Source organism: Eleutherodactylus coqui, chromosome 4 (assembly GCF_035609145.1).
Source record: "Eleutherodactylus coqui strain aEleCoq1 chromosome 4, aEleCoq1.hap1, whole genome shotgun sequence".
NCBI classification, from domain to species: Eukaryota; Metazoa; Chordata; class Amphibia; order Anura; family Eleutherodactylidae; genus Eleutherodactylus; species Eleutherodactylus coqui.
In genome coordinates, this window is record NC_089840.1 from 45,759,609 (window position 1) to 45,773,797 (window position 14,189).

General features: G+C 44.5%; 1 protein-coding gene across 1 annotated transcript in view; it reads right to left on the bottom strand.

The window, feature by feature from the left end:
* The window catches only part of IGSF11 (immunoglobulin superfamily member 11), a 242,165-nt gene that overhangs the window by 11,866 nt on the left and 216,110 nt on the right, over window positions 1-14,189 (bottom strand). Inside the window, exons 2-3 of the mRNA XM_066599345.1 lie at window positions 3,751-3,914; window positions 2,333-2,540 (exon numbers count right to left, since the gene is read on the bottom strand). Coding sequence (XP_066455442.1) covers window positions 2,333-2,540; window positions 3,751-3,914 — 372 coding nt within the window. The remainder of the gene's footprint in view (window positions 1-2,332; window positions 2,541-3,750; window positions 3,915-14,189) is intronic.

The following is a 14,189-nucleotide window of genomic DNA, read 5'->3' on the forward strand; positions in this document are numbered from 1 at the left end:
ATAATTGCCTCGATTTTCATTGGTTTCAAGTTTGGCCGATCACTTTCGGACAGATTACCAACGAAACTAGAGATGTGACCATACATTTTCCAGACATCCCACATACCAGACAGTTAACCCATTTAGTGCTGCAGCTATGCAATACACATCATATTCATGCAACATAAAAGACACTATCAACACATGGGCAAAAGGTAAATGCATTTACACATTACGGAGGGGCCCCGTTGACTCCGGGCCACTACAGTATCAGGCCTCGGTCAGACGGGCGTTTTTTGCTGCGATTTGCGGATCGTATGACGGATGCGCATCCGCAAATCGCGTGACCGGGGCCGAAAAATCGCCGGAAAAATCTGCTACTAGCTGCGTTTTCGTTGAAACGGGCCCGATCACAGGAGCGCTGTCCAACCCATTGCAATTCAATGGAGCCGGCAATACAGCCGGCTCCATTGAAAGCAATGGGCTGCCGGTGAGCGCGGGATGAATTTTCGGGAAGGGCTTAAAAATATAAGCCCTTCCCTGAAAGTCATCCAAAAATGTGTAAAAAAAAAAAATAAAATATATATATATTATATATATATATATATATATATATATATACACTCACCTTGTCCCTGCAGACGGAGCTCAGCCGCGGCCGGCCGGCAGTTCTCCTGAACTGCTCTGAGTAGTATTCAGCAGGCGGGGATTTAAAATCCACGCCTGCTGAATGGGCTGCCTCTGATTGGTCACAGCCCAATGTGAGCGCAGGGACTAATCAGGGGCAGCTCTCAGCTGTCATTCAATAGCTGAGAGCTGCCCCTGATTGGTCCTTGCGCTGAGCCAATCAGAGGCAGCACTCACTCACCCATTCATGAATTCATGAATGGGTGAATGAGAGCTGCCTTTGATTGGTGGGGGCTGTGACCAATCAGAGGCAGCCCATTCAGCAGGCGGGGATTTTAAATCCCCGCCTGCTGAATACTACTCAGAGCAGTTCAGGAGAACTGCCGGCCGGCCACGGCTGAACTCCGTCTGCCGGGACAAGGTGAGTATATATTTTTTTTTTTACACATTTTTCGATGATTTTCAGGGAAGGGCTTATATTTTTAAGCCCTTCCGGAAAATTCATCCGGCACTCGCCGGCAGCCCATTGCTTTCAATGGAGCCAGCTGTATTGCCGGCTCCATTGAATTCGATGGGCGAACATCGTTCTTCTCTGCCACAGCTGTTACAGCTGTGGCAGAGGAGAATGATTTGTCTTCTATATGTTCTCAATGGGGTCGGCGCATATAGAGAACACAAGGAATCGCAGATCGCAGATAGGTGCGATCTGCGATTTCTTGTGCCCTATAATTTATCGGACAAGCGCATAAAAAGCGCCCATGTGTCCGATACCATTGCAAAGCAATGGTTCTATAAAATCGCAGATCGCATGCGCATGCGCAAATCGCGGGAAAAATCGCCAGTGTGACCAAGGCCTCATCATGGAGCCACATCAACAGGCAGAAAGATATTTGCTTCTGTTTGCACTATATGAACATTCTTATCTTCTTGTTTTTGTAATTTGGGATACGTTACGTTGGCCATTCATTAAATATGTTTTATCCATATGTTTCTACACATCGCAGTTGAACTAGGTGCATTCTGTGTGCATACTGGGCATGTGCATTTGCCATCTCTCTATGGGCTCCATGATGATACTACACGAGATGTTCATTGTTCGGCAAACAAGACTCAGGTATGTATTTCTCCTCTAGGACCACGTATATTACCCCTGATGAAGACTCAATAGGTGATACGCGTAGGGCTTTTCAGGTGGATTATATACTTTAGATCTTTTGCACTAATCATAGGTACATCTGTAATAACCTGACGTTGCATTTTTTATGTCTGGTCAGTAATATGTATGTTTATAAATTCTTTTATTGTGTCTGATGATCCATGCTTTTTGTGCCTAATAAAGATCTGGTAATTTGAGTCATTTGGGGTCATGAACTTGATTACCAGTCTGATTTCACCCATTGACCGTGAGCAGTGAAGACCACTCACTAGCCACATTGATAGCTCCATGAGATGGACCTAAGAAGGGCCTGTCGCAGTGAAGGGAGAAGGGAAACAATATATGAAGACCAGAAAAATTATGTGGAGCGTAAAAGAGCAAAATATTCCAACAATTAGCCTAAAAGATCAAAAATGATGCATAAAAAATGGCAAAAATATACATTGTTGACCGCAGAAATTTCATCAATAGCTTAACAAAAAAGTCCCCGGACCTGAGCAGGATATCACCCAATCTGCCTATAGAACCCAACCTTATATATCCTACCGCAATGATTGTACCGTAACTTACCTAAAACGGTAAATCCCACTACGCCGATATTGCGCAGTGCTCGATCAGGGAAGTTGTTGACCATACACTGGTAGGTCCCTGTATCGGACAGCTGAGTGTTATTTATGTAGATTGAAGCGTTGGTGCTCGGCATGGTTTGCATAAAACCCACTCGTCCTTGGAACTGCGCCGCCGTGGTGAAAACCTGGCCGCCCTGATAGATAATGATCTGAAAAAAAGGACATTTTATTTATTACTGTAGATACATGGATATCTAGAGGGATATTCTGCACTGTCTACACTGACCCCACAACCTCAGGGGGCTGCCAAGGAGGCTTATTCACCGGAACGCGTTTGCGCTGCCTATTAGATGTGCAAAATTATTTCAGGAGAGAATATGAAATAAAACATAAAGCAAATGGAAAGGATTCAGGTTTCTGGGGTTTTTTTAATAACTGATCCATCTTTTACCATTTTATTTCAGTTTCTGTCTCCAAAAATGGCGTAGAGGGACAGAAAACCTGAACTGACCCTAACACAGGTGTGAAGACAGCCTAACAGAAAGTTACAGAATTTGTCATTGCATATACCCTGTTTCCCTGAAAATAAGACCCTGTCTTATATTAAGGTTAGGCACTAGGTCTTATTTTCGGAGGATGTCTTGTTTTACTCACTTAGCAGGCTTGATCCATGTCCTCCAGCTTATATCCGCAGCTTCACCGCGTATCCTGCAGTCCTCGTTCAGGTTTATGAATTGCCCACTCAATGCCGCGGCCCAGCCAATTTATAAATCCTGCCTCCACAATGATTGGTTGTTTGGCCACTGCTCAGCCAATCTATGCAGCGCTGGATGAACGAATTGCAGTCATTGCATTGGTTCATCGAGCGCTGCATTGATTGGCTGAGGTGGGATTTATGAATCCCGTGATCTTCTGTGGGCGAACGAGGACTGTAGGATGCGCAGCAAAGCTCCGGAAAGCAGCGGGGGGACACGGACCGAGCCTGCTAGGTAATGTATTCCTTTTTTTCTTATGTAATGCAGCTAGGGTTTATTTTTGAGATAGGGCTTGTATTTCAAGCCTCGCCGAAAATCTAAAAAAAATCAGGGTAGGGCGTATTTTTGGAGGAAGGTCTTATTTTCGGGGAAACAGGGGAAACTTCTCCATTCACACCCAAGCTTAGTTCATAATACTGCTTGTTTCCTGTGTCCAGAGCAGAATATAAGTACAATGGCTAATGCTAAGCAATTGGCCCACATGTCTCTCACAGTCCTCCTAAGGCAACTAGGGCAATTCTGCATGCAGCTTTGGATGTAACTGGTGTATAAGCTACGGTGTAACTCAAAAAACAGTAAAAAAAAAAATATCCGAGAATATAAGTTTTTGCAACATTTTTGTAGCTAAAAGTGAAGATGGGCTTTAAGCGAACCCTTACCATACCTGTTCGGGTTGATTGGCATTGGACAAAGGGGTCACGGTCCAGATGATGTTGAGATTGGTGAGCGCCGCACTTGTGGTGAACGTGCATAAGAGTGCTGCAGACTGACCGCGGGCGACCTGTATACTATCCTTGTCCATCATCACCTGCAGGGCGGTCACAAAACCTGCAATACAAGAATCCATTACTGGAACACTGTCCTGATAACCTTGTGAATATATAAAGCTGAGTCTAATCAAATGCATCTAAAATCTGCTTACAGGATGCAGAGGTCTATTCACATTACACAGCAGTCTATTATAGATATCCAATTATGTGGACGAACGGGATATTGAATATCTCATTCTCAGGTTTGTCCTTTGTTCTGGATCCAGTTAAAGGGACAACGCTATCTATCTATACATCTATCTATCTATCTATCTATCTATCTATCTATCTATCTATCTATCTATCTATCTATCTATCTATCTATCTATCTATCTATCTATCTATCTATCTATCTATCATAACTGAATATAATAATGATTAGAGCTATAATAAGTTTATATAGAACTCTTCAATAAACAGAGTACTGGTAAATTGTAGTATATAAAACAAAGTGGCCACTGGGGGGCGATATTTCACTTGGAATTTATGACATCGGTTTCGTTTACCAGCCCCTTTCAGACATATTATTAAACTGCAATGTGGTTTATAGTTATTATGACAAATGGGAAGAACATAAATGCTTTCTACAGATGTTACCCCTGGTTGGATTTGAACCTACGACCTCAGTGCTGCAAGACAAGAGTTCGAACTACAGCACCACCCATAATAACTAAACAAGGCTAAAAATAACAATAACCTTGCTGAGTTATATATTGTGTATCTGTCCTTAGAAATCTTTATAACACGTGATCTATGCACATCTGTGTGTCAATATACACTAGTTTATGATAAAATAAAGAAACGGCCAAAGGCATTTGCACCATTACATTGCACCCCTTCTAGGAAACATTAGTAACAGTGTGGGTCACCCTTGAAGAGCTTAGTAACCATTGAAGAGCTCAGTAATGTTCACCAGAACACTGCTGTTACATCCAAATACCTAGTGTGGATCAGACGAAATAGTTGTCCCAAAAGGATGAAAATACACACTGAGGCCTTAGTCAGATGGGCATTTTTTCGCGCGATTTGCGCATGCGCATGCGATTTGCGCATATATAGAACCAATGGTTCGCTATGGTATCGGTCACATGTCCGCTTTTTATGCGCATATGCGAAAAATTATAGGACACGACGATTCGCAGATCGCGCCTATCTGCGTTCTGCGTTTTATGTGCGCACCAAAATCATTTTTTTCGCCGGTCAGACGAAGTTTCATGCGCATTTTGATGCGCACGGCGATTTTTCTCCGGTCAGACGGGCGTTTTGCTGCGACGATTAACGCGGCTAGGTGCAGATTTTTCGCCTCCGGCCATGCGATTTGCGCATGCGCATGCGATTTGCGCATCCGCATGCGACATGCGATGCGCAAATCGCGCGAAAAAACGCCTGTCTGACTAAGGCCTGAGAAAAAAAGTTAATAGAACTGAACTAAAATGGGAAAAGGGAAATCCTACTCTAACATACTAATATGAGGAATCCCTCCTTAAAAGTGGGACAATTGTCCTAAGGAAGACCGCCCCATGTCTGGAACCTCAGGCTACCTTGTCTGTCTCTAGGTGGTGACAACTGCAAGATGTTATACACAATCACATCAGTACAAAGTAGCAGATGTTATACAGCTCAAACAATAGACTTATCTGTAAGTGTGAGGTCACCAAATGAACATGGACCTGATCAAAACTGCCCCAGGTAGATGCATAACCAGCACCCTGTGAGAGGAGGGATCAGAATAAATACACCGCAATAATAGTTGATTGGTCAGCTGGGGGAACCGCCTCTTCGGCAACCAATTAGACCCCATATCTGCAGATGAATGCACATACATCGGTGCCCAGCACGAATAACAGTGCACGTGTGCCAGTGGTGCGATCACATGGGATGGGAAAGGACTGAAGTCATGACGTCATCCTGGACTTCCGGAGCCTAACTGGCACGCCACAACAGCCACCATTCATCCGGAGTGGGCGTCCGCCTCTGGATTCCACAGCAAATACCTTCCATAGCATGCTGTGGAAAAGCGCTTTTTTCTGCCCATGAGCAGAAATCAATTGCGATTTTCCGCTCATGGGGGAAAAATCACAGCATGCTCTATTTCTAGGCGGATTCCGTGCGGATGGCTTCCACTGAAGTCAATTCTCATTGCGGAAAGGTCGCGGGATCCGTGTCATCGCCTAGCGACGGTGCGGCACAATCTATACTGCAGATGTGCACTGGTGTGATGGCCGGCACATCCGCAGTACAGATAACGAAGAATCCGGACAGGCGTGTAGGGTCACCGACTGGGCACAGGGTCGGATTCTGCTGCGGAACATCATGGCCTTTGGAAGGTATGTCAACACAAGGAAAGTTCTTGAAAGTTTCATGGATTGGGAGTAAACACAACTATGATGTTAGTAAGTTCAATGCCAGTCATCAGCTGTAAAGCCATTGGAGAATTCCAATGTGTTCTCTGGAGGGATCAATGCCATTCATATTCTTCTGGTCTGCTGGATCCAAAGAGAGCAATTCCCGCACTTATTAACAGTTTCATTATTGTAAACAGGGCGTACTTTCAGGGGCTCCCAATCACATCTGTGTTCTGATGTGTATTGTAGATCTGATGGTGGGAGATCGGATTAGCTAAAGCCCAAAGTGTCAACCAACACAAATATTCACACTAGTAAAGGGAGTTTCTTGGCAAATAATATTGATAACCTATGCTCAGGCTGGGTCATCAATTGTTGATCGCTGGGGATCAGTAGTTTGGGATGCCCTGCGGTCAGCTGGTCATCTGGCCGGCTGTCAATGAAGCAGGGTTAGGTAATCGCATCGGGGTCAGTACAGGAAGTCTCAGAGGCAGTGCCACTCCAACTGAAATCAATGGAGGTGAAGCCGCCTACCAGGGGCATAACTATAGAGGGTGCAGGGGATGCGGTTGCACCCGGGCCCAGGAGCCTTAGGGGGCCCATAAGGCCTCTCTTCTCCATATAGGGAGCCCAGTACTATGAATAAAGCATTATAGTTGGGGGCCCTGTTACAGGTTTTGCATTGGGGCCCAGAAGCTTCAAGTTATGCCTCTGTGCAGCATGGTTTAGGTATGGGTACGGGTACAGATACAGATAGAGGGGGGGGGCCCAGCTCACCTTTTGCATCAGGGCCCCTGAGCCTTTAGTTACGCCCCTGCCGCCTACTACACTTTCAGCTATGCTAATATCCAATCATGTGCAAGACTCCGCCCCTTCCTGCAATCAGCTGCTAAATATGTGGTGGGTCTCAACTTTTGTAGTTCCTCCAACTCACAATGTAACAAAACTTGATTATTTATACAATTCTAAAGGCAAAACAAAAATATAACCATGATACACAATATAGATGTACAGATGTAGCAGAGCTGGATTCTGATGTAAGCCCATTCGTTGTCCTGTCTGACACCTGACATACTGCAATTCTAGGAGAAATCACTGATATCATTGCATGTTGTGCTCTGCTACATCTGTATATCTCCACTACATGTTCTCACTCTGGAGCTCTTTCATTAGGGATATGAAGACGATGCAGCCTTAGATATGTGGACGGAGAAGATTATGACACAAGGAATAATAGACTTGAGCCCGGAAGGCCACTCACTTTCCCTTCATGCTCCATAAAACCAATACAAAGCGTGTCAATGGGCCCAGCTGCTCTCAGCTCCGAAAATCAGTGTCACTGGCTGGTACTTACAAGACGCACAATGAACGCCTTCCAGAAACAGAAGCCACCCTCCGCAATACACTATGCATCATGGGTGGTACCGAGTCATGTGTGATACTGTCTGCTATATCTAACCCTATGATGTGTGGTACTGTCTGCTGAGATGCTGTATCTAATCCTATCATATGATACTGTATCATGGTATCACAGTATCTAAGTCTATCATTATAATAATGTCCGTGTAACTAATTGCATCATGTATGATAGTGTATGCCGAGACACTGTATTTAATTTGATGATGTATGATACTGTCTGTGGAGCTTCTGTATCTAAACCTATTGGGTGTAACAGTGTCTGCTGAGTTGCTGTGTCTAAAGGCGGCCTTAGACAGGAGATACCCAGGTTATACCAGCATCCTCTATATCACTATACACAGGAGATGTATAACATATGCCAGCTGTACATATATAATTATCTACAGAAGATACCCAGGTTATACCAGCATGGTCCATATCACTATATACAGGAGATGTATAACTTATACCAGTTATACATATATAATTATATACAGGAGATACCTAGGTTATACCAGCATGGTCCATATCACTAGGTACAGGGAGATGTATAACGTATACCAGCTGTGCATATATATTTATATACAGCTGATACCCAGGTTATACTAACATAATCTATATCCCTACATACAATAGATGTATAACTTATACCAACTGTACATATATAATTATATGCAGAAGATACCCAGGTTATACCAGCATCCTCCATATCACTATATACAGGATGTATAACTTATACCTGCTGTACATATAGAATTATGTACAGGAGATACCCAGGTTATACCAGCATGCTCCATATCACTATATACAGGAGATGTATAACTTATACCAGCTGTACATATATAATTATATACAGAAGATACCCAGGTTATACCAGCATCCTCCATATCACTATATACAGGATGTATAACTTATACCAGCTGTACATATATAATTATATGCAGAAGATACCCAGGTTATACCAGCATCCTCTATATCACTATATACAGGAGATGTATAATTTATACCGGCTGTACATATATAATTATATACAGGAGAAACCCAGGTTATACCAGCATGGTCCATATCACTATATACAGGAGATGTATAACTTATACCAGCTGTACATATCTAACTATATACAGGAGATACCCAGGTTATACCAGCATGATCCATATCACTATATATAGGAGATGTATATCCAAATGCTTTAATCTTACATAAAAGATGATGCAGCAAGCACAAAATAAAATGCAACGCGTTTCGACATGTAAAAAATGCCTTTATCAAGCATATAGTATAGTAAAAGGTACATGGATATATAGTAAATGATGACCCAAGGCTCGCCTGCAGGGGTCCGGCAGTCAATCACACGACTGCGGGGGCACCAGGTACAATAGTGACGTCACCTGAGCATCCCTTACTCTCACATGACGTGTAATCAACTGCAGGAAGGAACATGAGAAAACCCCACAAAGTTGGCAGTGGAATCCTGATCCCGGCTAGTCTAGCACTGACGACTGGGTCTTGTTGGAAGTCGCTGAATTTTTCCATTAGTTGTGGATTCCCATGGATACTGATCCACGGAAAACGTATCACTTGATTTTATGCTGCACTTCGGGGTCATGTGTCTGATTTCCATACATGGAAACTCCAACCGTGAAACGGACGGTGTCTCTAATAAACCGGCTATAACTATAGTTATAGTATTATAATGTTATTATTTCATTAGTGTATTCTTATTAGAACTTTTAATTAGTAGACTCTTAGTCCTATCATCCTGTGAGCCTCTTTCACTCCTGGACCCCTCGTGCCTTCACTAGCTGGTTGCATAAATCTCATTGTGATAAACAGGGCAGAAGACGGGCTCCGCTTTGACATAGATACATGTTGGCAGCAGGAGAAGCAGCACAATCTGTTCAGATGTTTAAAAGATGAAGTTCGCAGGCCCTCCGCCGCCGCGCTCGCCACCTGATTTAAATACTTGTCGGCCCACAGCAGTTTTGCTAAAGGGGCCTCCAATCCTATTCCCATAACTTATTCTAATTCTGGAAAATTTCCCCGGCGACGTTTCCGCATCAGAAGAAAGATGGACGATTCAAGAAAAGCCAAATTCCCAAGCTTTATGAATTCCAAAAGCAAAACATGTATGGAGTGATACAATAAATCTCCCCATAGATCCTTTCAGTACTTCACATAAATATGGAAAGGACAGAAAAGCCCCCATGAGCCTTAGCACTATAGCTGAAGGAAAAAGAAACTAAATATTAATACTTAAAAAGTTGTAAAATTCACTACAATTCCCCGGATCCAAAGTGGAGCTGAAATCTGGTTACAAATGATTGATAATCCGATTGTTCTCGTGTGCCGGATCATCGGACTTCTACCATAGTTTGTGTGAGGACAGTAATCACTTTGTACATTGGGTGGTCCGCTAATCAGGTGCAATAATCACTGCTCAAAGTGATAATGCCATAAAATGCTTTAAATTTGAGCTCTGGAAGACCTTCCGCATCCACTAATGACAGTGCAGATGGAGACTGACCACACTACTGCTATGGAGCGCTTTCTGCTCTTGTTGTTTCCCTACAGAAAATCAGTTATTGAAGCCACCACCATGGGGCGCTCACTGCATGGTAATGTTTACAGCTTCTAATTGGTTTAATGCAAGCTGTATAAATCCATATATAGAGAGCTCCCCCTAGTGGTGGCTGTAAGTAAACATAATTTTATTATTTAAATATAGCATGTTGTAATGGGAAGCAAATGATTTGGAGCTCTGTAATGATGATTGAGCTTTTGAAAAGTTCAGACCAAATCGAAACTTCCCCAATCCCCTAAAACCGATGTATAACACTTTCTAAGAACCATAAAAACCCATAGAACAGTCTGAGTGTGTTATATGGGGCCTTTATGGCTCTTAGGCCTTATACCCTTGAGCGTATATCGGCTGTCGTTTTCACGGCCAGCCGATATACGCTTCCATCTAAGCAGTCCCCCTTCCATGCCCCTCACCAGCTCTCTCCTCCACTCTGGCATTTGCAATGGGAGGGTCGGGGGCGAAGCTTAGCCCCGCCCCACCCACTCCCATTGCAAACCGTTAGCAAGGGAGGAGAGAAGCAGAAAGCTGGTGAGTGGGAGAGAAGCTTATATCGGCCGGCCGTGGAAACGCCGACCGGAATACACCCGTGGGAATAAGCCCTTAGACTGTGTTATACATCGCTGTTCAGGACTAGTGGTGAGTGATTCGAACCACTAGAACCCTGTTGAATTTTGCTAAAGGTTCAGTTTAGGTTCATGCTGAACCAAACTTTCAGCAAGGTTCGGCCTGTAATAGGGTTCTACTGGTTTGGTTTGCTCAACGATAATGCTCAGCATCAGAAAGAAAGCAGCTCTAACCCCTATAAATATATACACTGCATGGCCATTTTCTTAGAGACACTCATTTAGTAGCACATTGAACCTCCTTTGGCCTTCAGAACAATAGCAATTCATTGTGGCGTCCATCTGCAAGATAGTGCCTGGCGATTGGAGACTGTCACATGCGGGGGGGCACGCAGCGAGTTACGCTTGTGTGAAGCCTTAGGTTGGAGCACCAGAATTGTTTTTGGCTGCAATTTGCTTGATTAAGCACCACCATTCTTGACATCTCCTTCTGACCCCTTTCACTCTTTCTTCAACAATTTGTTTTGAATCCACTTATGCTGGATGTGTTTCCTCTATCATACTATTCTTGTTATACTCTCACACCACTGTAAGAGAAAACCCCACAAAGCTGTCGGTAAAATCCTGGCCTCGGCTGGTCTAGCCCCGATGACCAGACCTTGTTGGAAGTCACTGAGATCACTGGATTTTTCCATTGATTCATGCTGAAACTGATCCATGCAAAACTTGTCACTGATTTCACTCCAGAGAAGCTGCATTCATAAAAAGGGCTGGGGGCTCCAATAAAGTTACCCTTCAGTGTGTGATGGAAATAAAGACAACAAAATTTAGTATCCTCTTGAGTTATCTCAAGGAGACGCACAATCTGTCAATTGTTTGTCCAAGAGTTGCAATATCTGAGATGAATGTGATAATCTGGCATGAGAGTTATGTCTGGAGTGAGGGATCAATAGAATTTTACTGTACATACACCCACACGGGAGAATGTAAACTTATATAATACCGTAATACATCAATGACTTGCAGACTTATAAGATTTGCGTTGAGATTGAATTAGATTGTTCTACAGTCTGATAACAGCCTCTCATCTCCCTGCGTCCTAGAAGGGGTATGTGAGAAGGTCAGAAACACATTTTAAGTCTCTACTACGGTAGTTATTCTTCTGCTTACTTTGCAGTGTTATGTACAGGAAGGGGAGGATGTCTCTGGGGTGAACAGTTAGTATGAGTGACAGGCAGTGGCATGGGGGGTAAGCCGTCCTGATGGTTTGAATAGTTGTAGGGCAGTTGAGGGTAAGCAGTTGTGGCGCAGTTAGCCTGGGTTCACACAGGGCGGATTTGCCGTGGTTTTGCGGCGCGGAATTTCGCCGCGGCAAATCCGCCCGCGGCCGCTAATCTCGGGATTAGCCAGCCATGTGGACGAGATTTCTCAGAAATCTCGTCCAGACGGGACGGACAATCCGCTGCGGTAAGTCAGGCTGGAACCGCGGCTGCGGCCGTCGCAGCCGCAGTCTCAGAATATACAGCATGTTTATTTATCTTTTCTTTCTGTCGCAGCCGCGCTCTCCTCTATGGGAGCGCCGGCCGCAACAGAAAAGCGAGCGGCCGGGCCGCTTCAAAGCCGCCGCAGGTTTTTCCGCGGCGGTTCTCCCGGCGGAAATCTCGCGGTTTTTGCTGCGGCCAAACCGCGGGATTTCCGGCGGGAATACACCCGGTGTGAACCCAGCCTTGGGGCACTTTTACACGGGTCGACTATCGGCCCAAAAAAACCCCGCTCAAACAAACTATTTCCAGCGATAGGTGTCCTGTTTAAAAGCTGGATCCAATAGGAGACCGAGCGAAAAATCTCTCATTAGTCGCTAGTCACTGAAACAAAGTAACCACTGAGCGACTTCTTGGTCAGTGTAAACAGGCAGTCGTTCATCTATGAATGACTGCCTGTTCACAGTGATTGGAAGCGGGTGGCCAGAAGAGATCCCCGGCCTGCTCCACCTCCTCTCACTGAACACCTATCGCTCCTGTGTGAAAGCACAAGCATGAGTCGTTCGGATGGCGTTCCAACGCTTAATCACCCAACACTTGTCTAGTGTGAAAGCACCTTAGTCTCCAGAAGAGTAAAAGCTATTGTTAAAGAGCTCGCAGTGCGTGCTGTAGGCAAGCCACAGGGCCCATCATTACTCAGGATACTCCATTTCTTGTTTCAACGTCTCTGTGGAGAACTATCAAGGTGCCATCGCACCATTTTGGACCCACATCACCGGCCCATTACCCGGTTCCTTCTGTAAGCACACAGACTGTCCGGTTTTATTAGTCTACAGTAAAAAGCATTTGGTTCTTGAGACACGTGGTGATCTGAGTCATTGCAGTGCCTTGGGTTAAGAGTTTAATTTGTTCCATGATGGAGCTCTTAACCCAAAACACTCTTATCTCAAAACCAGTTTCCCCATTGAAATGAATGGAAAAGCCATTAATCCATTCTGGATCGTGAAGCTCTCCCACTGATTTCAATGGGGATGGCATTGCCAATTGAAAGCAGTAGTACGCCGGCATCCCTGCAGTGATTGTCGGGGAAGAGCTTTAAATATAAGCCCTTCCCTGATATCATCCCAAGCTGCGGTAAAAAAATAAATAAAATATATACTCACCTGTCCACGCTGCCGGGGCCCAGGCACGTCTAGCCACCGCTTGTTCTCCCCCTGAAACTTTTTAGCAGGCAGGGATTAAAAAGGGAGAACAAGTGGCAGCTAGACACACCTGAGCCCCGACAGGTGAGTATATATTTTTTACTACAGCTAGGGATGATTTTCAGGGAAGGGCTTATATTTAAAGCCCTTCCCCGAAAATCACTGCAGAGGTTTCGGCAGGCCATTGCGTTCAATGGGGCCATCAGCAGCAGCAGCGGCCCCATTGAGAGCAAGGCTCTGAACCCAAGTTTTCGCTCTTAAGTCAAAGAAAAATTCCGGAGAGAGTGTACTCTCAAGTCAAAAAGCTTTTAAGTTGAGGCACTCCTAACCCAAGGTATTACTGTGCTTGCAGTCTCATACCATTGGTCGCTAGCCCTGCGATAGGGTTAAAATACAGCGTGTAAATCTACCAGTTAATTTACTATTAAGGGCGTTGTCCAATGTTTTGGCTGGTAAAAAGTACTTCCTTGCTGCGAGCCCCTCAGGCTGGGGAGCAATCTTACCAGCCAGCACTTTAACGTAACTAAACTCTGGTCTGGATGCCGCCTCAGTATTCAGTGAAGACGCTAACTTTATTCCCAAGCACCTGAATTACATTCCTGCACATAGTGTACACGGCACAGAGGCCAGAAAGAGGAGTAAGGGCCTTAACTGAATACAATGGTGGCATCTGGCCCAGAGGCTTCGGTGAGTTTAAGCACTTGCAGATTTGGTTGCTAGACCA